Genomic DNA, 22,406 nt, shown 5'->3' with positions numbered 1-22,406 from the left:
GAAAACGTGAAAGAACCAACATTATAACTCGTTTAGAGGTGACAGGAAAGTAACTTTTAGCTGCGTTTAAAGATGCATCATCTCTGTTATTACAATTTAAATACATTCAGTCAAAATGTAAAAAGTGACATTTTAATCTATATCAATACATATTAATACATAAGATGGAATGAGTGTTTTTTTTTTCTCAGTTGGTCCTCATAAAACGGAAGCTAAAAGTAAAGTTACTTTGTTACTCTTCCCAGCACTGCAACAGATTATTGAGATTATTCATTAATAAAACAGGTTAACAAGTTTAATCCTGCAGATTTTACAAATTAATTTCAATTTAAACCCAGATCAGCCTAAAACGATGTGGGGTTTAATGCATTACGTCACTTTTTTTCTTTTCTTTATAATAGAATCAACGGTAACAATAAGTAGCAATAAAGTTAGTTCAGGACATTTTGAAGTGGGGTTCTGTGGAAAGGTTATGAACAATTAATGTCTTACCTGTTAATGGCAATGGCAGGTTGAGAATCACATGTTAAGATTGAAATAATTTAAAATAGACTATTCAATTGTAACAATTCATTTTAACGAGGTTCATTTGTCCTCTGGTAGTCTAAGTCTACGGCAGCATAAATTCAATTCAATTCAAAAATACTTAATAACAAGCCAACCCTAACTATAGGATTTATCAAAAAGGAAAGTCTTAAACTGGACAATGTGTCAGCCTCATGGACAGAAACTGGAAGTTGGTTCCACAAGAGAGGAGCCTGATAACTGAAAGATCTTCCTCCCATTCTGCTCTTGGAAACTCTAGGAACAGCAAGCAAGCCTGCAGTTTGAGAGCAAAGTGCTCTGTTAGGAAAATATGGGACAATAAGTGGTCTCCAGGTACAAGTACTTGGGTGTGCACCTGAGTGACGACCTTAGCTGGAGCAACAACACCACCAGCCTGATCCAAGAAAGCTCATCAGAGACTCTACTTCCTCAGGCGGCTGAGACGAGCTGGTCTGGGAAGCTCAGTCCTCACCTCCTTCTACAGGTGTGCAGTGGCGAGCATCCTGTGCTCCAGCACCAACGTGTGGCATGGAGGCTGCACAGCTGCAGAAAGAAAAGCTTTGCAGAGAGTGGTGAAGGCTGCACAGAAGTCTGTTGGAGTCAGCCTCCCCACCATCAGACATTTACACCTCCAGATGCAGGAAGAGAGCCACCTGCATCATGAAGGACCCCACTCACCCAGCACACATTTTTTTTGCCCCACTCCCCTCAGGAAGGAGGTTGAGGAGCATTAAGTGTAGAACCACTAGACTGAGGAACAGCTTCTACCCTGAGGCTGTTTGACTCATGAATCTCTAATTAGGATAATCACTGTGGAAAAAAAAAATCACTGTAATGCCACTCAGTTGTTTGTGCTGCTGACTATCCATGCTGCTGATCTCATGCTGCTGATTTATTTTATGCTGCTGTATTCATTCGTGCTGCTGTTTGGGGTATTACTGTTTTTGCACTATTAAGTATTTAGCATATTCTTAGTTTAGCATATTTCTTGTTCATATTTTCGATCTTATTGATGTTTTTCTTTTACAATTTATGCTTTTGTTGGATGTAACTGGGACCCTGTGGACACAATTTCGTTCCACCACATGTACCATATGCGATGCGAATGACGATAAAGAACCTTGACTTGACTTGATTTGTAATATAAGATGGAGCTAGGTTGTTGAGGGCTTTGTAGGTTAGATGTAAGATTACAACAAGTAAGATATTCACTGTTCATGACTCTTTTCACAGAACCCCCCTTCAAACGAGTTGAACTAGACGAGGACCAAACGTGAGGAAGCAGAACAAATCTCTTTGACTGCTGCAGAAATCTTAAAGCCAAATGATGCCACTCAAGATCTGAGGTTTGTACTTTTTGATGCGACTTTTTTCTTGACAAAAGCGGACAAACATAAGAGTGGCACCGATATGTGCACGGATATGAGTCGTACTGAAACAGTGTTGTGGTACTCATGAGATAAATAAAGTGGAAAACCATCATTGCTACAATACAAACATTTAAGCGACTGTAACAAAGGACAGCAGAGGTGTCTTCAGTAACATCTTAAAGGAGCCAGCTGCACGTACAGCTGATGCAAAGTGTTTTTCAATGCCAACTTCAAAACAATATCAAAGTATTCAGTATGTATAGATATATATATAATATACTCCTTTCTTTTATATATAAATCTACTATGAACAGATGGTAAATACACAATTGTCTTTTTACAAAGTAGAAACCGTTGCATCCCAACATTCTTCCCAAAATCTTGAACCAAGAAATAGATTCACAAAGTCCACTTGAACCTGTTGTGACGTTTGACGTTGTAACGGAGGGTGACGTGTGAGGGTTAACGTCCACTGAAGGGCAAATGAATCAAAAGAATCAGCACAAGTGGCCGTTGGTGCATGTGGCACGAATCCTCAGATCAGTGTTGCATGTAAACAACCACAGTTCGCTGAATTAAAAAAAAAAAAAAAAAAAAACGGCGAGAGGGAAGTTTCGCAGGTCGAGCACAAGTTGGAAGGATGGTTACCGTGAGAAAAAATTTAGTGTGGATGGTGCTGCTTGATATAAAACTTTTAACTAAATAAATGTTTTAAAAATGGGGTTTACTGACATCTAATGGTGATTTTGCAGATTGCAACTAACCAATTAATATTCCCCAGCATGGTTGATAGACCCCTTGCGAAAACCTACAGCAGCCCCAGCAGACCTTTGTTCAAAATAAGGAAAAACATTTTTGTTTGTTTCGTAAAATTGCATTTCTGCTAATAAATCCCTCTAAACGTACGACACCAGAAGTATTCAGTTCTATTCTTTAGACTTTACAGGGAGGAGAATGTAAATATTTTATCTACTTTGCTTTTTAATGAGAACTAAAATTAAGAATTCAGATTAATTGCTATCATTAATGTGTTTAAACTCTTTGCATTGGTGCTGAAAAACTTGTATTTCTCTGTCTATGAACAGACAGAAATGTTCACGCACCTGCTTCTTAGCACCGGACATTTGGGGAGCAGATGTGCTTCATAAAAGCCTGAAGATGTTGAACCAGCTGTGAGCGCCTCGGCAGCACCAGAACACCCCTCTGGAAAATCCCAGGTGGGATAGCAAGAGGGCTGGTTAAACAAATTGGCCCATGTGAGAATAATTATAGCCCTCCGTAATCTTACAAAAGTGACCCAAATTCTACTGTCACGGCAAAGTCGTGGCTGAATGGAACTGTATTTCATGTCCAAATTGTGGCTGGGAACCATCTTCCAAGCTGAAAACGGTGTGCTGGCTGCAGGAAAATAAAGGTAAACGTGCCAAGGTCCTCCAGTCTATGTGCCGAAAACATGCAGGCAGCCGGCGTCGTACCAGGAGAGGAAAGTCTGACTGGATTGGTCGAAGATATCTGTTTTTAAGGCAAAGCTCTTTAAATCGAGTTCAACAGAAAACCCACCTAACTTTTTTTTTTTTTTTTAAAAGGCACAAATGCTCAGTCTATTACTGTCAGAATCCAGGCAACCCGCCCACTTCTCCCATCTGTAGCTTGCAGAAACGCAAAAAAAAAATTCAACAACTTTGTTTCATTTATTCCAAAAAGCAGGAAGCCGTCCTCGGTGCAGAGTCACGGTTACAGCGGCTCTGGTGGTTCTGAGACGAGTGTGAAGATGAAGGAACGCACAGAGAACTGCCGTATCTGTGCGCATTAGTCAGAGCTGCAGTTAAAAAGTTTTGTTGTTGTTTTTTTTTAAGCACGGGCAGTCGAAGCTGGGATAACTGACTCGACCTTTAAATGGCCGACGTCATCAAGTGCAACACGTTTATGTGAGCTGTCCTGTGCACCACTGACGGATGAGAGCTCATCTTCAGCTGTACCACTGTTGTCGGCTCTTCTGGTTGTCCTCGAGACAAACTGGGTCTTCGATACGACTGTAGAGGGACGTACGAGGACTCTATGGGCCGAAGTTGATCACTGGTCTGAGTGGTTGAAGGCTAATGAAGTCTGTTTTACATTGGAGCTTCCTCCTCCATTGGTTCTTCTTCAACCCTGAAAGAAAATTAATATTTACTTGTAAAGTGGTAAACTTCATAGAATTGAGCTGAATATAAGAAAAAAACTGCTTGAGACTATATATTTAATTGAGTCTTATATGATGGACAAAAACCTTTTTAACTCCATTTTTCATGCTTTTGTATAAACAATCTTTCACATTTGCTTGTTTGTTTTTTTGGATGACTTAAATAAAAAGTGTGATTTTTGTGGTTTAATTTCATACATCTGTTTATCTTAATTTCCTGCAATGTTGCATTTTTTTTGTGAAACAGGGCTTCTTAACAGGGACAACACTTAATATTTTAGTAAAAGATTACATGTAAAATATATACAAATGTATGCATAAGTCATATTATATTGCATTTGTAGCTTCTAAAAAGATAAATTCCTTTCACCAGCTTCGTGTTCACCTTGTCTGCCTTTTTCTGTTTAAAAAGCTCTTAAGTCATTAATTTTAGATCTGTAAAATTTTTAGAAATATAAAAGGTGCCTCCTTAAAATTAATCCTTCTAGACAAAATAGCCAGAGAAAGGAAAGTTTAAAGAATGTAAATGGGTCTAAATTAAAAATACAGATTCTGACACTAATTACTTGTGACATCAATGATGACATTAATCACTGAGACATGTCATGTACTGTAAGCAACAAGTCGAATAAATAATGAAGGCAACAAGGGGCACGTGGATGCTGAAGGATTTGAATAACAAATGTTTATAGTTTTAGAGATGAGTGTTTTTCTGGACTGGAATTGAACAGGGATAATTTTTTTCTGCAAGACTCAAGTGAATAGTAGTTACACTGTGTAGATAAAAAAAGGAATTTTTAAATTTTATTTTTCTTGTCCCAGGCAGCACAGACGGACAGATCTGGGCGAGCAGAGGGGGCAATTTTATCCATCACCAGGTGCAATGGTGGAGCCAGGGGGTGGCCAATGGTGGCCTTGGCCACCATAGATTAAGCTTTGGCCACCCCGAAAACCACCCCAATCATTTGAGGAAACTATACTTTTAAGCAATGTCAAAACAAGAAAGCATAGTTTACTCAAATGATAGAGGTTTAAATATATATGATGGCAGCCATCTTGGATTTTGAGGCGTCAACCCAGTTTCGAAAGGAACCTTTTTTTGTGCCTGGATGCAGCCACACATAAAAAAAAATAAATAAAAAAACCGGAAGTCAGTCCCTCACTTATTTTTTTCCGTTTTAATGCTCACAACATGTATGGATGAACTAAGAGACAGAGGCTATTTCCAATTCCCCTCTTTGCTCTGCGACGGGGTACAAAAAATGGTTTTAACCAATTGCATCAAACTGTTTCTTGATCTAATTGTCTGCTGGTTGGAGCTTCAGTTTGACCAACTCTAATCAATACAACCCTCAAACAAATTCTGTTAAACGTGCAACAAAAGTTCGATCTTAGTCCAACCACGGATAGAACGTGCCACAAACCTCTTTCCGATGTGTTTGTTAGCGACAGACAATGAGGCCATAGCAGAGACGGTTTCGGCTTCCTCTGTGTCTCGCTGAAGAGCTTCGCTCAACGAACAGCCGAGCGTGGAGGCAGAGCGCTGCAGCGAGCGCCAGTATTTACCTGCAGGAGAAAAATCAAATGTCACCACTGTTTCACTGAAACGTTGACATGTAGACTGTGTTAATGGATGGAATGATTTAGCACCTAAAATGAAAGTGCAGTATCTACAGACACACTAACTCTGTATCTCTGGGCTGCGGCTAGTTGGCTAACATTGTTCACAAGAGCCTCAAATGTCTCAAATTATTTTGCTTGGACTTTGAACATGTCAGAAAAATTTATTGGTAAATATTTTCTTTAAATAATTGCAGCATCTTTACTGGGTCTCAAACTTGTCCGAATGGCGATACAGTGGTGAGGAAGCTCTTTTATGACAAAAAATATAGGTTTTAAAAAAGTATGCTAATGATAATTAATGTGTTGTCCATTAATGTGATTTCCAAGTCATGCACACAAAAATAAGGCATCGTTTCTGCAAAACGCAGCCGGACCACTCACTGATCCCAAACCCTCAGATTGTGTGCGCCGTTTTCAAACTTGCTGCAAAGTTTGAACATTTTCTTTTGCAAACCGAAGTGCATGAGTTTGTGAAATGACACAGGTGTCAAATGTTTCCATTATTTTTTTTAATGGTGAGAAACAAAAATAGCAGTTTATTTCATTACGTTTCATCAGGATACGTTCAGGCTTTAGGAATTTTGTTTCACATTGTTTATATTTTGAAATGCTTTACGAACAGACAAAAGGTTTATGAGTCCATAGGCTGAATAAATTAAAGTATTGCACTATAATAAAACATGTCCATGCAGCGGGCTGGTCGATGAAAGTGACGTACTTACCATGAACTTCGATGACTTTCTGCATGGAGCGCACAGCGTTGGCGTTTGGTCTCTGTTGAAGCACTTCATAAGGAATTGGATCCAACTAAAAAACAAAATTGAAAACATTTCCACGTTATGTCTGTCTAATGCTAGTGCACTTTTTTTCTACATAAACGGCGTCAGTTAAATTTGACAGAACTAAAAAATACTTTTAATCCAATTTAACTTCTCCAAAATAAAAAAGCATCAATTGAAGGTATTGAGCATTAGAGCAACTTATTTTTAGATATAATAAGTGTTGCATACAGTGGGTATTTCTACAACTGTGCCTGACAGGTGTTCAGAACGTTCGCTCCAAAACCCCGTTTGACCTTCCACGGGTCCCTCGTGGTGTACAGGATCTTTCCTTTTTTTAAAGTAGACCACAACCCACTGTTGAGCCGGTCCAAAAAGTTGTGGAACAATGTCCAGCTACCTCCTCCCACTAAGAAACAGCTTTGCTACTCTTTGACACAAACTACACAGTGAGCTTTGTTCTGAATCCCACTCTAAGGACAAGTATGGGTGTACGCAGATGCAAAAACTTGGAAAGTGCTTGTTCACACAAACATACACACACACCTCTGCAAACGGGGCTAAGTCTATGAAAGTCTTCAAGCCACAGAGTTATTCCCTGAAGTGCCTTCCTAACCCGGAATGATTTAATTTCCCCTTTGGCTGACTGCTCATACGACGCTTTCTCATCCCATTTTGTTCAACGGGCTCATTTAGCTCCACATTCCAGCAAAGACAACACTTCCCTTTTCTGCTCTGTCATAACCCCAGCGGAATAACGCACCGACATGGAAACGAGAAAAGAGAAACATAAAGAAAAGGAGGGGAAAAAACTAAGAGGTTTGGCTTGACATTTTGGATGCAGGATACCAGAGAGGAAAGTGAAAAAGTCATAGTCAGTTTGACTCGCATGGCCAAGACTTAAAAGTTTTTTTTTAATTTAATTAAAACAAATAGTGCGTAGGAGGAGACCACGGGACTGAAGGGAAAAAGGCAGTTTGGAAGACGGATACTTTAATCCTGCTGTGGCACGACAAGCTACATCATGCATTCAGGAACGGACCAAGGTGCATGCAAACGTACAGTTGTGTACACTGCAAAGTTACAAACTTATCTGCTATATGACCAACTTTATCTAAGACACTGAGCAAAATTTCAAATAACAGGTTTATGAAAGCCACGGCTGGTGTCCTACATGAACTTGGCCTAAAACAAATCCTGAATCGTAATGAGATTGTTTGTGACTAAAAGAAGACAGCTAGCCTTTTGCACCTTTAAATATTTTAAACCTCAGGTAAGGTACTTATTGGAACTGCCTTTTTTATTGGTATAAACTTCAAGTTACATGCATGTAACTGCATTTCTATGTCGACGATACCGTGGTTTATTGTCCTGCTAAAACAGTTGCTCGGGTTTTCCAGCTCTTACAGTCTGTATTCGACATCACTCAGTTGGATTTGTTCCATCTCAAACTGGTGCTAAATGCTTATAAAACCAAGGGGATGTTGTTTTCAGACAGAAAGTTGGTGCCAGCAGTTCTTCTTTCTATCTTATCTACGAATGGTGTTCCTATTGAGTTAGCGGATTCTTACAAATACTTGGGAATCCTGGTTGATGCACATCTCTCTTTTAAGCCACATGTTGAAAACTCAATAAATAAAATAAAATTAAAACCAGGTATATTTTTCAGAAATAGATCTTGCTGAACTCTGAATGCCAGGAAATGCCTTGTAGCTGCTACTTTCCTTCCAGCCATTGACTATGGTGACATTATTTATATGAATGCTCCTGCAAGCAACTTGCAGATGTTGGATGCTGCCTATGATGGCATGCTAAGATTTATAACTGTAACTACTTTACCCATCACTGCACTCTGTACTCTTTGGTCAGTTGGTCATCATTAACTTCAGCAGGCTCTCATATGGGTACATTTTCATCTTTAAATGACTCCTTGGTCTGCTGCCTTCATATATCTCGTCCTACGTGTCACATTGTCAGTGCAGTTACAGCGTGCGCTCTCAGGCCATCATTACCTGCAGTGTCCCCTCAGTGCAGACTGAACGTGGCAAAAAGGCCTTTTCTTACTCCGCTCCTGGAGCACTTTGCAAAAAGATCTGAAGCTGCTGACTTTGATCTCTCTAAGAGATTTTAAATAAATGTTAATTTAAATGCAAAAATCAATGCAGACATGTTCATGATTTTAGTATTTTACCTTGTTTCATACTGTAGCTTGATTTTATTTTGTTTAATATCATTACTTTTATTTACTTATTATTTTTAAAATTTATATGCATTTTATGGCTGTTTGTCTATACCTTATCTGTGGTTTGTCTAAAACGGGTCTCTCTTGAAAATGAGTCCTCGTGACTCAATGAGACTAACCTGTATAAATAAAGGTTGAATGAATGAATGTATCAAAGTGCTTGCATTTACAGTCGAGAACAAAAACAGCAGGGTGAGGTTTGGATCCAGCCTGGTTTTGCTGATAACTGTTGCCATAAGTAAATAAATTCTGTGCCCTTTAAAATGGACAGCCAAGAAAAGTCATCAGCTGACGTGTATTAAACCAGCTCGGTCTGATAGTGATGTATTGCTTTAACTGTGGCTGAGTGGGAGACAGCAGAACTTATTCATTACTCCCACCTCAAAATTTCCACGTTGGAAGACTCAAAACCATCAAGCATTTCAGTCAAAACTTGCTTCTCCAAGTTTCCGGCTGCAGCCATGGACCACCACAACTCGAGCCGGTCCCAGCTCTGCTGACCCAGCTTCCCCCTCAGCTCCCAGTCAGAGAAAGGTCAGGGGTTTTCTGGGGTTTGGTGGAGTTCACCTTGAAGCAGGGCTGGGCTGGGGCAGCTTGTCAGTTTGATTGACAGCCGGGCCTCACACTTATAAATTTTAATGACTCTTGTCATGGTACCCCAGAGGCCCCCAGTCAGCAGGTACAATAAAGACCCAAATGAGCCGAATACTATGAACAAGCTTACATTTGTGCATGACGTCATCCGGGGCGACATTTCAGTTTATTTTACTTTGTGTTCTTGGATGTTCTTTTAGTTGGACATCAAATGCGTTGCAGTCTGAGAGACAGAGTGAAAGACGTCCTTCAGGCTGATGATCTCTGAGGACGTCTACATCCCTGTGCGTGATGCAGCCATCGCACAAAGCACAAGGCTCAGCCAACAAAACCGAGACACCGTGGAAAGCCATGAGCTGAAAGAGAGGAATGTGCTCTGGTAAAAACATTCCTGAGGGAGGCTCAAACCAAAACAGTGGAAAGAGCAGGAATTCCACTTGTTCAGCAAAAGAAAGTGCACAAGGCATCCATTGTTTACCGTTTCACCATGCGCATGTGATGGCGGCCGCTAAAATCGTCCGATTACGTTACGCCAACTGAACGAGGTAATCACGTGCGTTGTGCAAAACAGGTGATCTTTTCCAGATAAAGTCGTAGGTTTGCTTTGGATTTGTGGGGAACAGTCGGGCCTAAAAGGGAAACAGGTGAAGTCGAGCATCTTACTGTAACTGCAGTGCAGACACACTTAACCTCACACAGGCAGCTGGTAGCAATTAGCATATTAGCTTGTTGTTTATCAAATAATTGCTAACAACCGTGGTTAGGAGTTGGCCAACATCTGTTTGTGAGCAATCACCAAATAGTCCAGAGGTCAGAGTTGACTAGCATAGCTGCAAACGCATCATTCATGAGCTATTTAACAGGAGAGACTTGGCGATAAAACTTCATTCTGCTATTTTTCACAGCTAATTTGAGCTCTTTTGGGGGGGGGGGGGTAATGCTCAAAAGCAACACTCGTCAGTTGCATTCCTACTACTTGTAAACAGTAAAGCAATGAAAGCACAAGAAGATGCAACTTTTGGGTTTATTAAGACTAATAAGCCAATTATAACTTAGTTTATTAAGCGTACACCATATTAGTCTTTTTCATAAAATAAAATAAAGCGTACACCATATTAGTCTTTTTCATAAAATAAAATAAGTCTCGTATGTAAATGTGCACTATGGGGATTCACTAAACCAAAACCTGTAAACCAAAAATAAGACATTACGTCTGTAGAGCTGGACCAAAGGTTTTTTTTTTAATGACGGTAATATAACGGATTCAGGCGGCTTCCAAAGCCTCAAGAGTTTGAAGCAAAATAAACAAAAGAAACAGCTGACCAGCTCATCCAGCTGAGGTCTCAGCAAACACACACCCTCACACAGATGTACAAATTAAACTTTATTCTTGAAGGAAAAACTCACTCTCTGGACAAGTTTAAAGTGGACACCGTAGGCTGTTGCCTAGTAAAAGCACCGACAGCCAGTTTGAAGACAATTTTAGGCTCATGAAGGGCATAAATAGTCACCAGAGTTGTTAATTGTGTCCGCAACAAGACACTGAAAACAAAAGCTCCGGCCTTTAGTCTTGTCCGGTACAGCGCCCTGAGATAACTTCTGTTGTGTCTTGGCATTATATAAACGAACTGAAATAGCATATCATCCAGAAACATGGCCAGTCTGTTACACAGCCCTTTATAAATATAATAAAACCTTTTTCCTACCATTTTGATCTGATCTGGAATATTTTAGCTTGTTTTCTCACTATCGGCTATCAAAGCCTTAAACAACTACCATAATTTTCACTGTATAAGTTGCAGTTTTTTTGCATAAATTAGCATGACTGCGACTTATACAGTGAAGCGACTTATTTATGCTTTTTCCCCATATTTATAACCAATTTTTGGCTGAGATCTGACGATTTCAATCATTCTGGCATGGAAAATATTGAATACTACCATTTTCAGCGAGTAGAGGGCCCTCGACTAATATGGCAAGCCAAGTGTCTCATTAATAGGTGAAAGTGGCTATTAATGAGACACTTGGCTTGCCATACTTAGCCACCTTCGTCTCACTCTGGAACTCCTGAAGCAAACGTCTAATCAGCTGCATTTCGCCGCCCACGTGAAATGCAACTGATTTGGCCATTAAAGTGCATTTATTAAGGAAAAGTTAAACTGAGACGCACCTTTTACTATAATTTCGAACAAACAAATAATTGTTTTTAGGTAGTTATCTTGTTAAATTTCGATGAAATGCACAATGAGTCGTCCCTCTGCGTGCTTCAGCGAATCGGCTTTTGAAATGCTACTGATTTGGACGTCAAAGTGCATTTATTAAAGAAAAGTTAGACTGAGACACACCTTTGCTATAATTCTGAGCAAACAATTGTTTTTAAGTGTTAATCTTGTTAAAGTCCTCCTGTGCACGCTCCCGCGGCTGCCATTTGGCAGCCAATCGATTTTTGGCACAACACTGGTCCAGATTTCTGGGTTCAGTGGTGACGCGTAATAGATGCGACTAATACGGCGAAGCGACGTATTTGTTTTTTCCACTTTATAAGACATATTGGACTGATGCGATTTTTATGGCGGTGTGACGTGTACGGCAGCAAGTACAGCAATATATCTCTTTGTTCAAACAGCTGACATCACTTGCTGTCAGCTACTGAAAACTTTAGGCCTGCACAAAATATTTTTTTTTATCATTTTATCAAAGTCATCCCATTTTCTGATGAGGTGCTGTTGTGTGTTTTTGCAACATTTAATTCTCAAAGTAAAAATGGCACATCTACCTACAAATACAAGTCATGAAATAACTTCTTTTTACCCAGTGCTATAAAACATGTTTAAAAAGAGCCTGCATTTGGATGATTTGATCCTGAACATTTTCAGACTTGCAACACTCTATGGCTGCTGAATAACAATAGTTTCCTCCCTCTTGGCTTCAAATGATTACTCCATTTCCTTTTATTATCTGATCCCCAGACCCAGGCTGACCCTGCTGGAAGAGGTGTGAGGGTAAGCGTTTTCAGATGTGGATCAGTGACGGGGCCTTCGGTGAGAGCGGTGCCCTGCAGGGCAGAGGCAATTGACGCCCCCACCTCCCCTGCCTCCTGCCTATTTTCAAATTCTCAGCTCACCATGGCACCCATCCAGAGACCTCCTCAAACCCCTGCCAGCGGGGCTGCCCAGCAGGCCGCTGAAACATAAGAAGCAAAGACCTGGGTTCACTTCATTACTTGTCTGCAGGGTGGTGGTGCGAGTAAAATGAGCGTCCTTCAAACTGGAAGTCCTGCACACAAAACTTCATGACAGCAAAACGCTGCAGACTCTCCGAGGTGTCCTTGAATGTCTGAAGCCTTACCAGATGTTACGCTGGTGCTACAGACCAAAGCTCTAAAAGAGGTGTTAGTAAAGACTTAATCCAACCTGAGTTAAACAGTTTACCTTATTTGACGGGTTTGACACAGAGAGATACGTTCAATAATGTGAGCAAATAAAGCCAAGTCTACCACTTCAAAGTTCCTGTAAAGTTTTTAATTTTACAATTTGTGTATTTATAACCCAGCAGATCTGCAGAGCACAAACAAGAGCCCCAAGAATGAACAAAACAACTTTCAGCGGGACTGATTTCATCCTGGACTTGAACATTTTAATTGCACACATGCAATAAATATATCTGCACATAAACTTGTTTAATATGAAAGCTGAAGGACACGAGGATATTTGTGTTTTTTCGCAATGTGACACTGCCTATTATAAACACTGATGTCAAGCCACATGAAAGAGTCCCAAGAGTCGTAAATGTTTATGTGTTTGCATAATTTAGAGGAAGAAATGGCTTAAGCAGTTACAGAAAGGCTGTTCTAAAAGTCTGGTCTGTAGCAAAACATCAGAGTGGTCAATTTTCTGAAAATAAATGAATTTAAGACAAGATAACTATCATTTTCTTCCACACAGCTAGCAAATTCGCCGGCTCCAGTGACGGGTCAGCTCCGTCCTTCCATCCAAGCGTCAGCTTCAAAAGTGCTATGGCAGATAAAGTGAAGTCGTCGTACTTCAGACTGGAGATGAACGAGACAAGTTCTAAAAGCTTTAAAAGGCTGAAGACAGAATTATCTCCAACAAACGAAGTAAATGAGTGGTTTGTACACTGCATAGTTTCATTGGCTAATCACAGCAGCACAAACACGATGTATGAACATGTAAGTGAGGTAAACGGAGTTGTTGATGCGGAAGCAGAATGAACAAGCGGCACCCGACGCTCCCGGTCACTGGGAGATTTGAATAGTGACTGATTGTAGTGTTGGAGATGAGTGTTCTTCTTGGCTGGAACTGAACGGTGTTAGATATTTATCTAGACTGGTCCTGGGGTTTTTGATCTGCTCAGAGACGGGATATATACCTATCAAGGAACAGAGTTTATTTCTGCTTGCTATATCGCGTAGAAAGGCTTTTGAAGCACCATCTCCTATTTTCTTACACGTCAAATCATGTAAGATCCATTGAGATCACACTTAGTCACGCCCCCTCAAACACAAGACCGGTTGAGCTCCCCTTCTGCGAAGGAGGAGTCGGGGCCCTATAAATGAGTAATGACACAGGACATCTGCTCTTCCGGTTTGTGATCGCGTCATAGACTGGACTGGCCTGCGCTGTAAATTGTTTCCTTTTCCTGCCTTGATTTGAATACAACTGGTAAAACTGAATTCATGTTTCCTTGATTTATTGTTAGTGTGAGATGCCGCTTCTGAGGGAGGTTCGAGCCGGGGGGAGCGACGTGAGCTGGAGGCGGGTCCTGAGTCCGAGAGGAGGCCTGAGGCCCACGGCTAGCAACGGCTAGCTGCAGTGACCGGTGACCCGTAGCTAGCCCTCATCGTAACAACAGTGAATGTGAGTAAACCTTAATGTTTTTGCTGCAAGACATTCAAGTGGGTAGGAGTTGCATTGTGTAGAACAGAGGTCACTAATAGGCGGACCTCGGTCCGAATCCGGACGAGCAATGGTTCCATCCGGACCCGTTCCCGATAAATTCAGGAAAATAGATCATTTTCATGCAGCATTTTTCCAGAGTCAAGCAGAGACATGGGAGGTGTTTTGTGGGTTCACTCTACTTCAGGTGTTACTGTAATAGTGTCACTCTGAATGAGCCAATCGAATCTTGAGTTTTCCCTGCACAGCGAGCTCTCGCCAGATTAGAGCCGAGGAGGAGCGGAGAGGAAGAGACGGCATGTCGTGCTCCAAAATAAGAAAAGTTGATGCTGAAAGCTGCTGTTTTAAAGATGAACAGAGAAATTATTGTTCATTCTTCCGGCAGGCAGCTCAAAACCTGTTTGCCTCATATGCACCGAAACGGTTGCATTAATTAAAAGTGGCAACGTGAAGCGCTCTTCATTACATTTTTTGAGCAACGTTATCTGCTGAAGTCTGAGCAGAGAGCAGCAAATTAGCCGAACTGCAAGCCCTGTATGACAGACCGACCCTACATCACAAATACTTTTACAGCCCAACAGCTGCTGAATGCTCACTCAAGGTATTGTGGATTTTGGAGCAACATAAAGAAACATTTAGTGATGGGACAGTCCTGAAGGAGTGCTTAAATGTTGTTGCTGCGATATTATTAAACGGAAAACAAGAAGAAGAGATGTGTGAAAAAAATCAAACAAATCCCGACGTCAGCATCAACAGCAAGAAGAAAATCAGAAATATTAGCAGATGATGTTCTGGCACAGCTGCAGCTGTTCAGAGCCACTGCTGAGTCTACAGATGTTACTGATAATCTTCAGCTACATAAGAAAGACTCGGATTCCATTCTAACCAAGATTTAATTTACTGGCAGGACAATCCTATGTCCATTTCTCTCATTAAGAAAAGTAAAATAAATAATTAGAAGAGAACAGGTGGTGTTAAATGCTCTGTTTTCAGTTGTTTCCTAAAAGAGCCATTTTTATTTTCTGAAGTGTTTTACTTGAAAACTTAAAATTTTTATAGGTTGGTGCCTCTTTAAGCAAAATAATATATATTTTATTTGCTCTGTTTACACTTTTTTTATATACTAAAAGAGCCACTTTTTAAAAAATTGTTTTCTAAAGATGTTAACTTTTTTACTTTAAGTGTAAGCCTTCAATTCTTTAGGCTTGGACTGCTTCAATGTAAGAGAAAGAAGGCTCAGTTTGCACATTTAAGATGTATTTTATTCTGAGCTTTCTGTTTTAATCTGAAATAAAGGCCCTAAAGTTATTTGTCTGGGACTACTTTTAAATATGGTAAAAGAGCTTGTTGTTTACTCTAAAGTGCCCTTAACAGTGAAAATGTGAATACAGGTAGACAAGACCATCAAAGACAAACAGACCTTTTAGTTCAGACCTTTTACTAGGAGGGAATTTTAGTAACTGGACCTCAGCGAGTTTTAATTGAATATCCCTGGTGTAGAAGAACAGAGGTATGTTAGGGGTGTTTTCTGTTCGTCCGCGGCGGGACAGAGTGACGAATCCTGGTGAGCGGAGGGAGCAATTTTTGTGTTCAATCCCACAACAAGGTGCAATGACAGAGCTAGTGGGTGGCCAATGATGGCCTTGGCCACCATAGATGAATCTTTAGCCACCCCAAGGTCCACCCCAGTCATTTGAGGAAACTAAACATTTACGCAATATAAAAACTAAAAAGCATAGTTTCCTCAAATGACAGAGGTGGTCAGTTCACACACACACACATACATATTTGGTGGTGTCCATCTTGGATTTTGATGTGGCAACCCAATTTCAAAAAGGAACCTTTCTCACTCCTAGACATTGCCACACACCAAAACAAAATTTGGTACCTCCCTTAGTTTTCAAGTTATCGTGTTCAAAACGTGCACGGAAAGATGCACGCAAGGATGCATGCACGAACACGTGGACAGATAGAAGGTATTTCCAATTCCACTTCTTCTCTCCGAGTAAGGGACAACAAAGCCAATAATGTGAACAAATGTAAAGCAACCATAATATGAAGGGCACCATAATAAAAGTAGTCACATTTAAGGTTTAGGTATGAAACTTCAGCATTAGTTGCACTTATTTTTGTTTAGTGCATTTAATTTATTTGGAAATATGTAATTATTTTCCAAGCTGAAAGTTTTATTAGTCAACTATGCAGGTAAACGCTCCCATTTTACCTGTAATTCTCAGCAGCTTGATGATCATTTCAGATAATATTTTAACAGTCATCATCCTCTTGTGTCTTATTGGCTAAATTCTTACCTCGTTGCCAAGCAGAGCAGAGATGCAGGCTTCAGAGGCATCGCATATGGCTTTGAGGTCGTGACCCCCCTCCAAGGCAAGCACCAACCGACTGCCCGCCAGTCCCATCAGCTGCCTGGTCAGGTAGCCAAAGCCTGAAAACCAAAGGAAATGACAGCGAGGAGAAGGAAAGAAACAAAAAGTAAGAGAGGGAAAAAAGAAATGAGTGAAAAATGCAGCTGAGCCTATAACTTCCTTTTTGGATTTTGATAAAAGGAAAAACAAATAAACCAACAAAAAAAAAAGGTACGGATGAAGCATCAGAAAGTGGAAAAGAGGAAAAAGAGAGCTCTGCGGATTTTCTGGAGGCCAAAAAAACAAGCCCTAATCTGAACCAGGTTTAATTTTAATAAATATGGCCTTGCGTTTAATCTGTCTCAGCCTTTGATGTTTTTCCGTTCAGGAGGAGGGAAGCTCAACTATATGCATTCAATCATACTTTATTCCCACTGAATTCTGGTCCATCTCCTCTTCCTATAATCCTCTCTAAACCACCCATAGACCCCGGCTCTTATTTGGGATCTGCGTGGCGGTTTCTGAAAAGCTCTTTCCTGGCACAAGAACATCTCTGTCTGAAGACAAGTCAATAACAAATGTTTGATCCGATTTTAAAACTTTGAATAAATTGCTTTATAATAAAAAGCTTTACTGAACTGCATCAATATGATTGGTACTTACATTTGCCTGTCAGTTTGTATCCTCCCAAGGGTGGGGCATGTCCATCTACAGCATCGAAGCCTGAAGACACCAGAACGATGTCTGGGGCAAACTCATTGGCGATGGGCATGACCACCGTTCTAGAGTGAGAAAGAGACAAAAAAAATAAATAAATAAAAATGAATAAAAGCTATACTTTTTCACATTTCCTTTTTTTATATATTGCATTTGGGTGGAGTTTGCATGTTCTCTCAGTGCATTGGTGGGTTTTCTCCAGGTACTCCAGTGTCCTCCCACAGTCTAAAAGCAAGCATGTTAGGCTGATTGGTAACTAAATTGTCCCTAGGTGTGAGTGAGAGAGTGAATGTTTGTCTAATTTGTTTCTTTGTGACCATCTGTTGGACTTGTGACCTGTCCAGGGTGCACCCCGCCTCTCACACAGTGACTGCTGGATATGGGCACCAGTGACCCCTGTGACCCCAAAAAGGAAGAAACCGGTAAAGATAATGGATGGATGGAATTTGTAAATCTGCCTTTGTCTGGCAAAATAAGATAAGAGATCCAAAGTCCATTGATCCATTTTCTGCTGCTTATCCATGGTCTGATTGCATAGAAAACAGGTCCAGGAGAGAACTCCAGACATCCCTCTGACCTCTACCCAGCAAGACTTTAGACCTCCTTCTGGGGATCCCAAGATGTCAAAGAGGATACATGTTCCCTCCAGCAAGTTCTGGGACTCCCCTTCCAGCAGACATTCCTAGAAAACCCCCAAAAAGAGGTGCCCATGAGGCATCCTAATCAGTTGCTCAAACCACCTCAACTGATCCATTTCAATGAGGGGCAGCAGTTTTATTCCGAGCTCCTCTGTAGAATTTCCATCCCCGTGACCCTGTGAGCTATGGTATCTGAACAATCTGCCACTAGTAGGGTCTTCCATTGCAAACACCAAGGAAGGAATCCCGTTTGGAGCAACTTAAAGAACTTGATGGACAACCAACAAATTCATCAGGATACTTCATCTGGAAAGGGAAAGCCAGGTCGCCATCCAAAATCTTGTTTTACAGTGAGTGATAGGCTCACTTAACGTTTCTTTTACAATATTTCCCTCCTATTCAAGCTTTTTCCAAACAAACATCCACAGATTACGTTTATATGTAGGCTTAGTGTGTGGCAGGAATAATTTCCACAAACGTTTGAAGTGGAAAGCCTGGAAAATTGGAGGCAGCGATCCACTCCACAGTCCCAAAGTAAAAAGGAGGATGGATATAATTGCATGTGTGCACGTGTGTTAATTATGGAGGATAATTCTAACACTGGATGGGTGTGGTGACTGAGGGTTGTTTGTATACAAACTTCATTTGGCACACAACTGGTGAGCAAAGACAGAAAAATCTACCGGTAATCAACACTGGGATTCTGTGCAATGATTCACTGCGAGCTGTGGCTGGAAACTTCTTTGGAGTTTACTGGGTCATACTGGTTGAAGTTAAAAGGAACCAGTTTTGTAATGAACATAAAAATAGGATTATTCATTTACCTTTTAATTTAGGCACATTGGTCCATATCATAAAAGATGCAAACAAAACAATAAAGTTATGCATGCAAAAATTTCATTGAATAAAGCTATTTTAATGCAGACAATTATTTCAATGATTCCAAAATTTTGAACAATATTTTGCATTATTTAATGTATTTATTTTCTTTAGTTTTAACCTGACTTTGTACTCTGACTAAATAAGTCTCCTGCATTTTATTTTTTCCCCATTTATTCTTAAAATCTGTCTTTATAATTTATTTTGCACAGCAATAATTTTTGTTTATCTACTATACAACAATTTTCAGTCAGGTCATCTGGACAGTTTCTTTTTTTTGCTGAAACGTTTTCACCTTCCATCCAGAAGGCTTCATCAGTCAAGGAAACATACAAAACTGATTCTTCCCCCAAACAGCTTACTCCAAAGTGGAACAAACCAGTTATGTTGGTGCTAAGATGGTGTCTTTGGCACGCCTCCTCCTCAGTTGCAGGCCATCTTCCTCATCGACAGTCATGTCAAACTGGTTCAAAACCAAAAAAGTCTGATGAAGCCTTCTGGATGGAAGGTGAAACGTTTCAGCAAAAAAACCGGTCCAGGTGACCTGACTGAAAATTGTTGGATTGTATACCTGGATTATTGAGCATGGACTTTTTTGGTTTATCTACTATAGTTGTGCACTTTCATCTGTTCATCTTTTAGGTCAAACTTTGTTGGTTCTTTACAAAAAAGGTTTGAATACAGTCAAAGCCTTTAGAAATATATATTTTGCATGAAGCGATGAATACTTTTTTTTTGCACAGTTAATTTTTTTATAGACAGAAAAAACATTTTTACCAATAATGGAAGTCCAAAACCAGAACATTTCTTGAGTATTTTAAAAAAACATGAGCAGCTTAAAGGAATTTATGGCAATGCCATGTCATAAATATGTTTTCATGAAGAAAAACAAAATCTGCACAATTGTTTTCTCATATCAATAGATAATGTGTCCTTGAGTTAATGCAATCATAAGCTAAATTTATGAACGGCTGCCAACTACCAAGTGCTTGTTTACCTACAGAAACAGCAGAAGTGACTGAAAATAGGTCAAAAATGGCAATGTCCATGGACGAGCCGTTTGGGATAGAAAAATAAAGAGTTTTGATGTATTAATAAGTATTTTCACTCAGATTTGTTGACTAATTTATTCAGATAAAAGGGCTGTATTTACAATGAGTGCCAACTATTTTAAACTGCACTGTTTGAATAAGTTCAAGATAACCTTTTTTATGTTTGATTTCATGGTTGGCAGTGAGTATGGTGTATTTTTATTTGAATTTTTTTTAAAAGTGCTTTTAGTCTAATTTACAGTAGCAGGTTTCACTTGGCTTGTACACAGTTGAACTTTCCAGCTGGCAAACAAGTGTTTTTCTCTGATTCTGACTCTGCACAACAAATTTTTATTTTAGGTTTTTGGGTTATATGGGCAAGTAGTGTTTTGGTGAGGTTTTTGAGTGACGGAGTACCACAAGGTTCTGTTGTAGGTCCCCTGCACTTTGCTGACCTCAGGAACATGGTTGCTGGTTCGCTGGATGTGGGCAGGCAGCTTACCCTGAACTCCGTAGGCCACAGGTTTTTCCATTTCTTGCTCACCGCCTAATTACAGCCCTGAGCTGAGCTCAACCCTTCCTCTGCCCCCCACCATTACAACACAACACTCTAAAAAACACACAGCTGTCTGAGGAAGAGGTGGAACGGAGCTTTAAGAGGTTTTTGGGAGTCCCAGACATGCAGCGCGTGCGTCACTGTACTCTTGAGAGGATCTGGCAGCATGTCAGGGAAAAACGTCATGCATGGAAGATGAAAGAGCTTTACTGAGAACGACTGATGGAGAGAGGGAACAGACAATACTGAGACATGAAGAATATCAGCTGTATTAAATAATTTACCCACAACCTTAGTCTATTAACATTTGAGCCATAAAATACCTCACACTTAATAACAGGAGTCAGCAACAGACATGCAGAAAAACCTTGACTACCAAGGACACCTAAACCACTGACAGCTTCCACACCTCCTCCACCAACCTTGAACACAAACAGAAACGGTTCTGGTTTGTGAAGGTGAATACTGCTGGTGTCATCAGTTCCAGACCCCACCCATAGGAATAATACCCAGACATTTAAGGAAATAACTAGCCACAGCGATCAATTAGCAGACTGGCAAAGAAGGAAGCCAGTCAGCTTTGAGGAGAACTAACGGGTCGTGAATCAGAGGCTACGTTTGGAGAGATGAAAAGGACACTTTGTTAATTATGGGAGACTTTACGACTAATCCACATGTAATAGAACATCCTGAGCAAAATGGGTTACAACCTTTTAAAATGGTCGGCTCACACCCAATCCGATTTTAACTGAGATTAGAGTCACTTGTCCGTTGCATAGCATCATCTGTTTGGGGTTGTTTGGTTTACCTAGCAACAGGTTTACAGTATTATTTGTGGAGTGGTAGGCTTGTGTTTATGTACTTGGAGAGTTCAAAAATATGACTTTCAAGTATTAGACATAAAGTACAGAAGTAAATCTTTGTTTCAATGCTGGTTTCATCATGCATGACTTGTTAATATCAAAATTATCGCACAATAAATTAATTCTCCTCTATCTTTCAGAGTCAGGTGGAGGAAGTGTGATCTGTCCTTTAGAGGGAGCAGTTTTATCTAAACCAGCAAGTGAAAGGTTAAACTGTAGCGCTTGAAGGCTTTCCCCCTTCGTTCATTAAAAAAAATAAAAATGTAGGAGAAGACGAGAGTGAAAAACTCACACACGCACACTTACACTTCAAAGCCCTGTCATCTGGAGCTGCAGAGAGCTGTTTTGAATTAAATTTAATTCTCCGGCTCTCTCTTCTTTCCAAGTTCATGGCAAAGAGGGGGACTTGGAGGAGGAAAGGTGGGGGAAGGGAAAATAAAGGGGAGAAACAGAGAGGGAGAGAGCGAGAGGGACGATGCTTCTGGTTTTCATTAGAGCCAATTTTCTTATCTTTTTTCCTTTTCTGTTCTTTCTGGAGACTCAAACTTGATCCCCAGTAAATGCAACGTGGCACAGGCCAGCAGAGGAATGGGAAGGTGATGGCTGCAAGGCATGCACCCCCTTTTACCCCACCTCCCCGAAATGGATAGCGAGGATGGAAGGAGGGGGAGGAGAACTGTACACTGTACACACATAAACTATCAGTATCATGTGGTTGAATATGTGGAAGTGCAGTGATTCTCTGTAAAAACTGTTTGAATGTTTGGCACAGTAATGTATTTCTTTACTAAATGTTTGGAATAAACCGTCTAAAATGTTGGTTTCCAAAGTTGGGGTCGGGAGTCCACTGTGGGTCTTGAAACACCATTTGGGGTCTTGATATGATCTCCAGGACATGATAAAAATTAAATTGAATGATATCTGGATCTTGTTCCAATTGGGGGACAAAAGAAAAAAAAATGGTAAACACGAATTTAAAAAAATGCTCAATAGATGTTTTGTCATAAAGACCTTGTTTAGGTCATACCGTATTTTCCGGGCCTATAAGTCACACCGGAGTATCAATCAAAAACTTTATTTCAGACACACATGGTCCATACTAGTAAA

The 22,406-nt window shown here is 40.3% G+C and overlaps 1 protein-coding gene across 1 annotated transcript in view; it reads right to left on the bottom strand.

Moving 5' to 3' along the window:
* Positions 1-3,980: 3,980 nt before the first annotated feature.
* The window catches only part of LOC119419522 (histone deacetylase 4), a 151,130-nt gene continuing 132,704 nt past the window's right edge, over positions 3,981-22,406 (bottom strand). Inside the window, exons 23-27 of the mRNA XM_037686857.1 lie at positions 17,279-17,397; positions 16,562-16,695; positions 6,444-6,528; positions 5,523-5,664; positions 3,981-4,067 (exon numbers count right to left, since the gene is read on the bottom strand). Coding sequence (XP_037542785.1) covers positions 4,028-4,067; positions 5,523-5,664; positions 6,444-6,528; positions 16,562-16,695; positions 17,279-17,397 — 520 coding nt within the window. The 3' untranslated portion in view covers positions 3,981-4,027. The remainder of the gene's footprint in view (positions 4,068-5,522; positions 5,665-6,443; positions 6,529-16,561; positions 16,696-17,278; positions 17,398-22,406) is intronic.

The sequence above is a fragment of the Nematolebias whitei genome, chromosome 13, assembly GCF_014905685.2.
Source record: "Nematolebias whitei isolate Nwh7 chromosome 13, NemWhi1, whole genome shotgun sequence".
In the NCBI taxonomy this organism is placed as follows: Eukaryota; Metazoa; Chordata; class Actinopteri; order Cyprinodontiformes; family Rivulidae; genus Nematolebias; species Nematolebias whitei.
The sequence above is the reverse complement of the archived record's forward strand: the minus strand, read 5'-3'. Positions and strand labels throughout refer to the sequence as shown.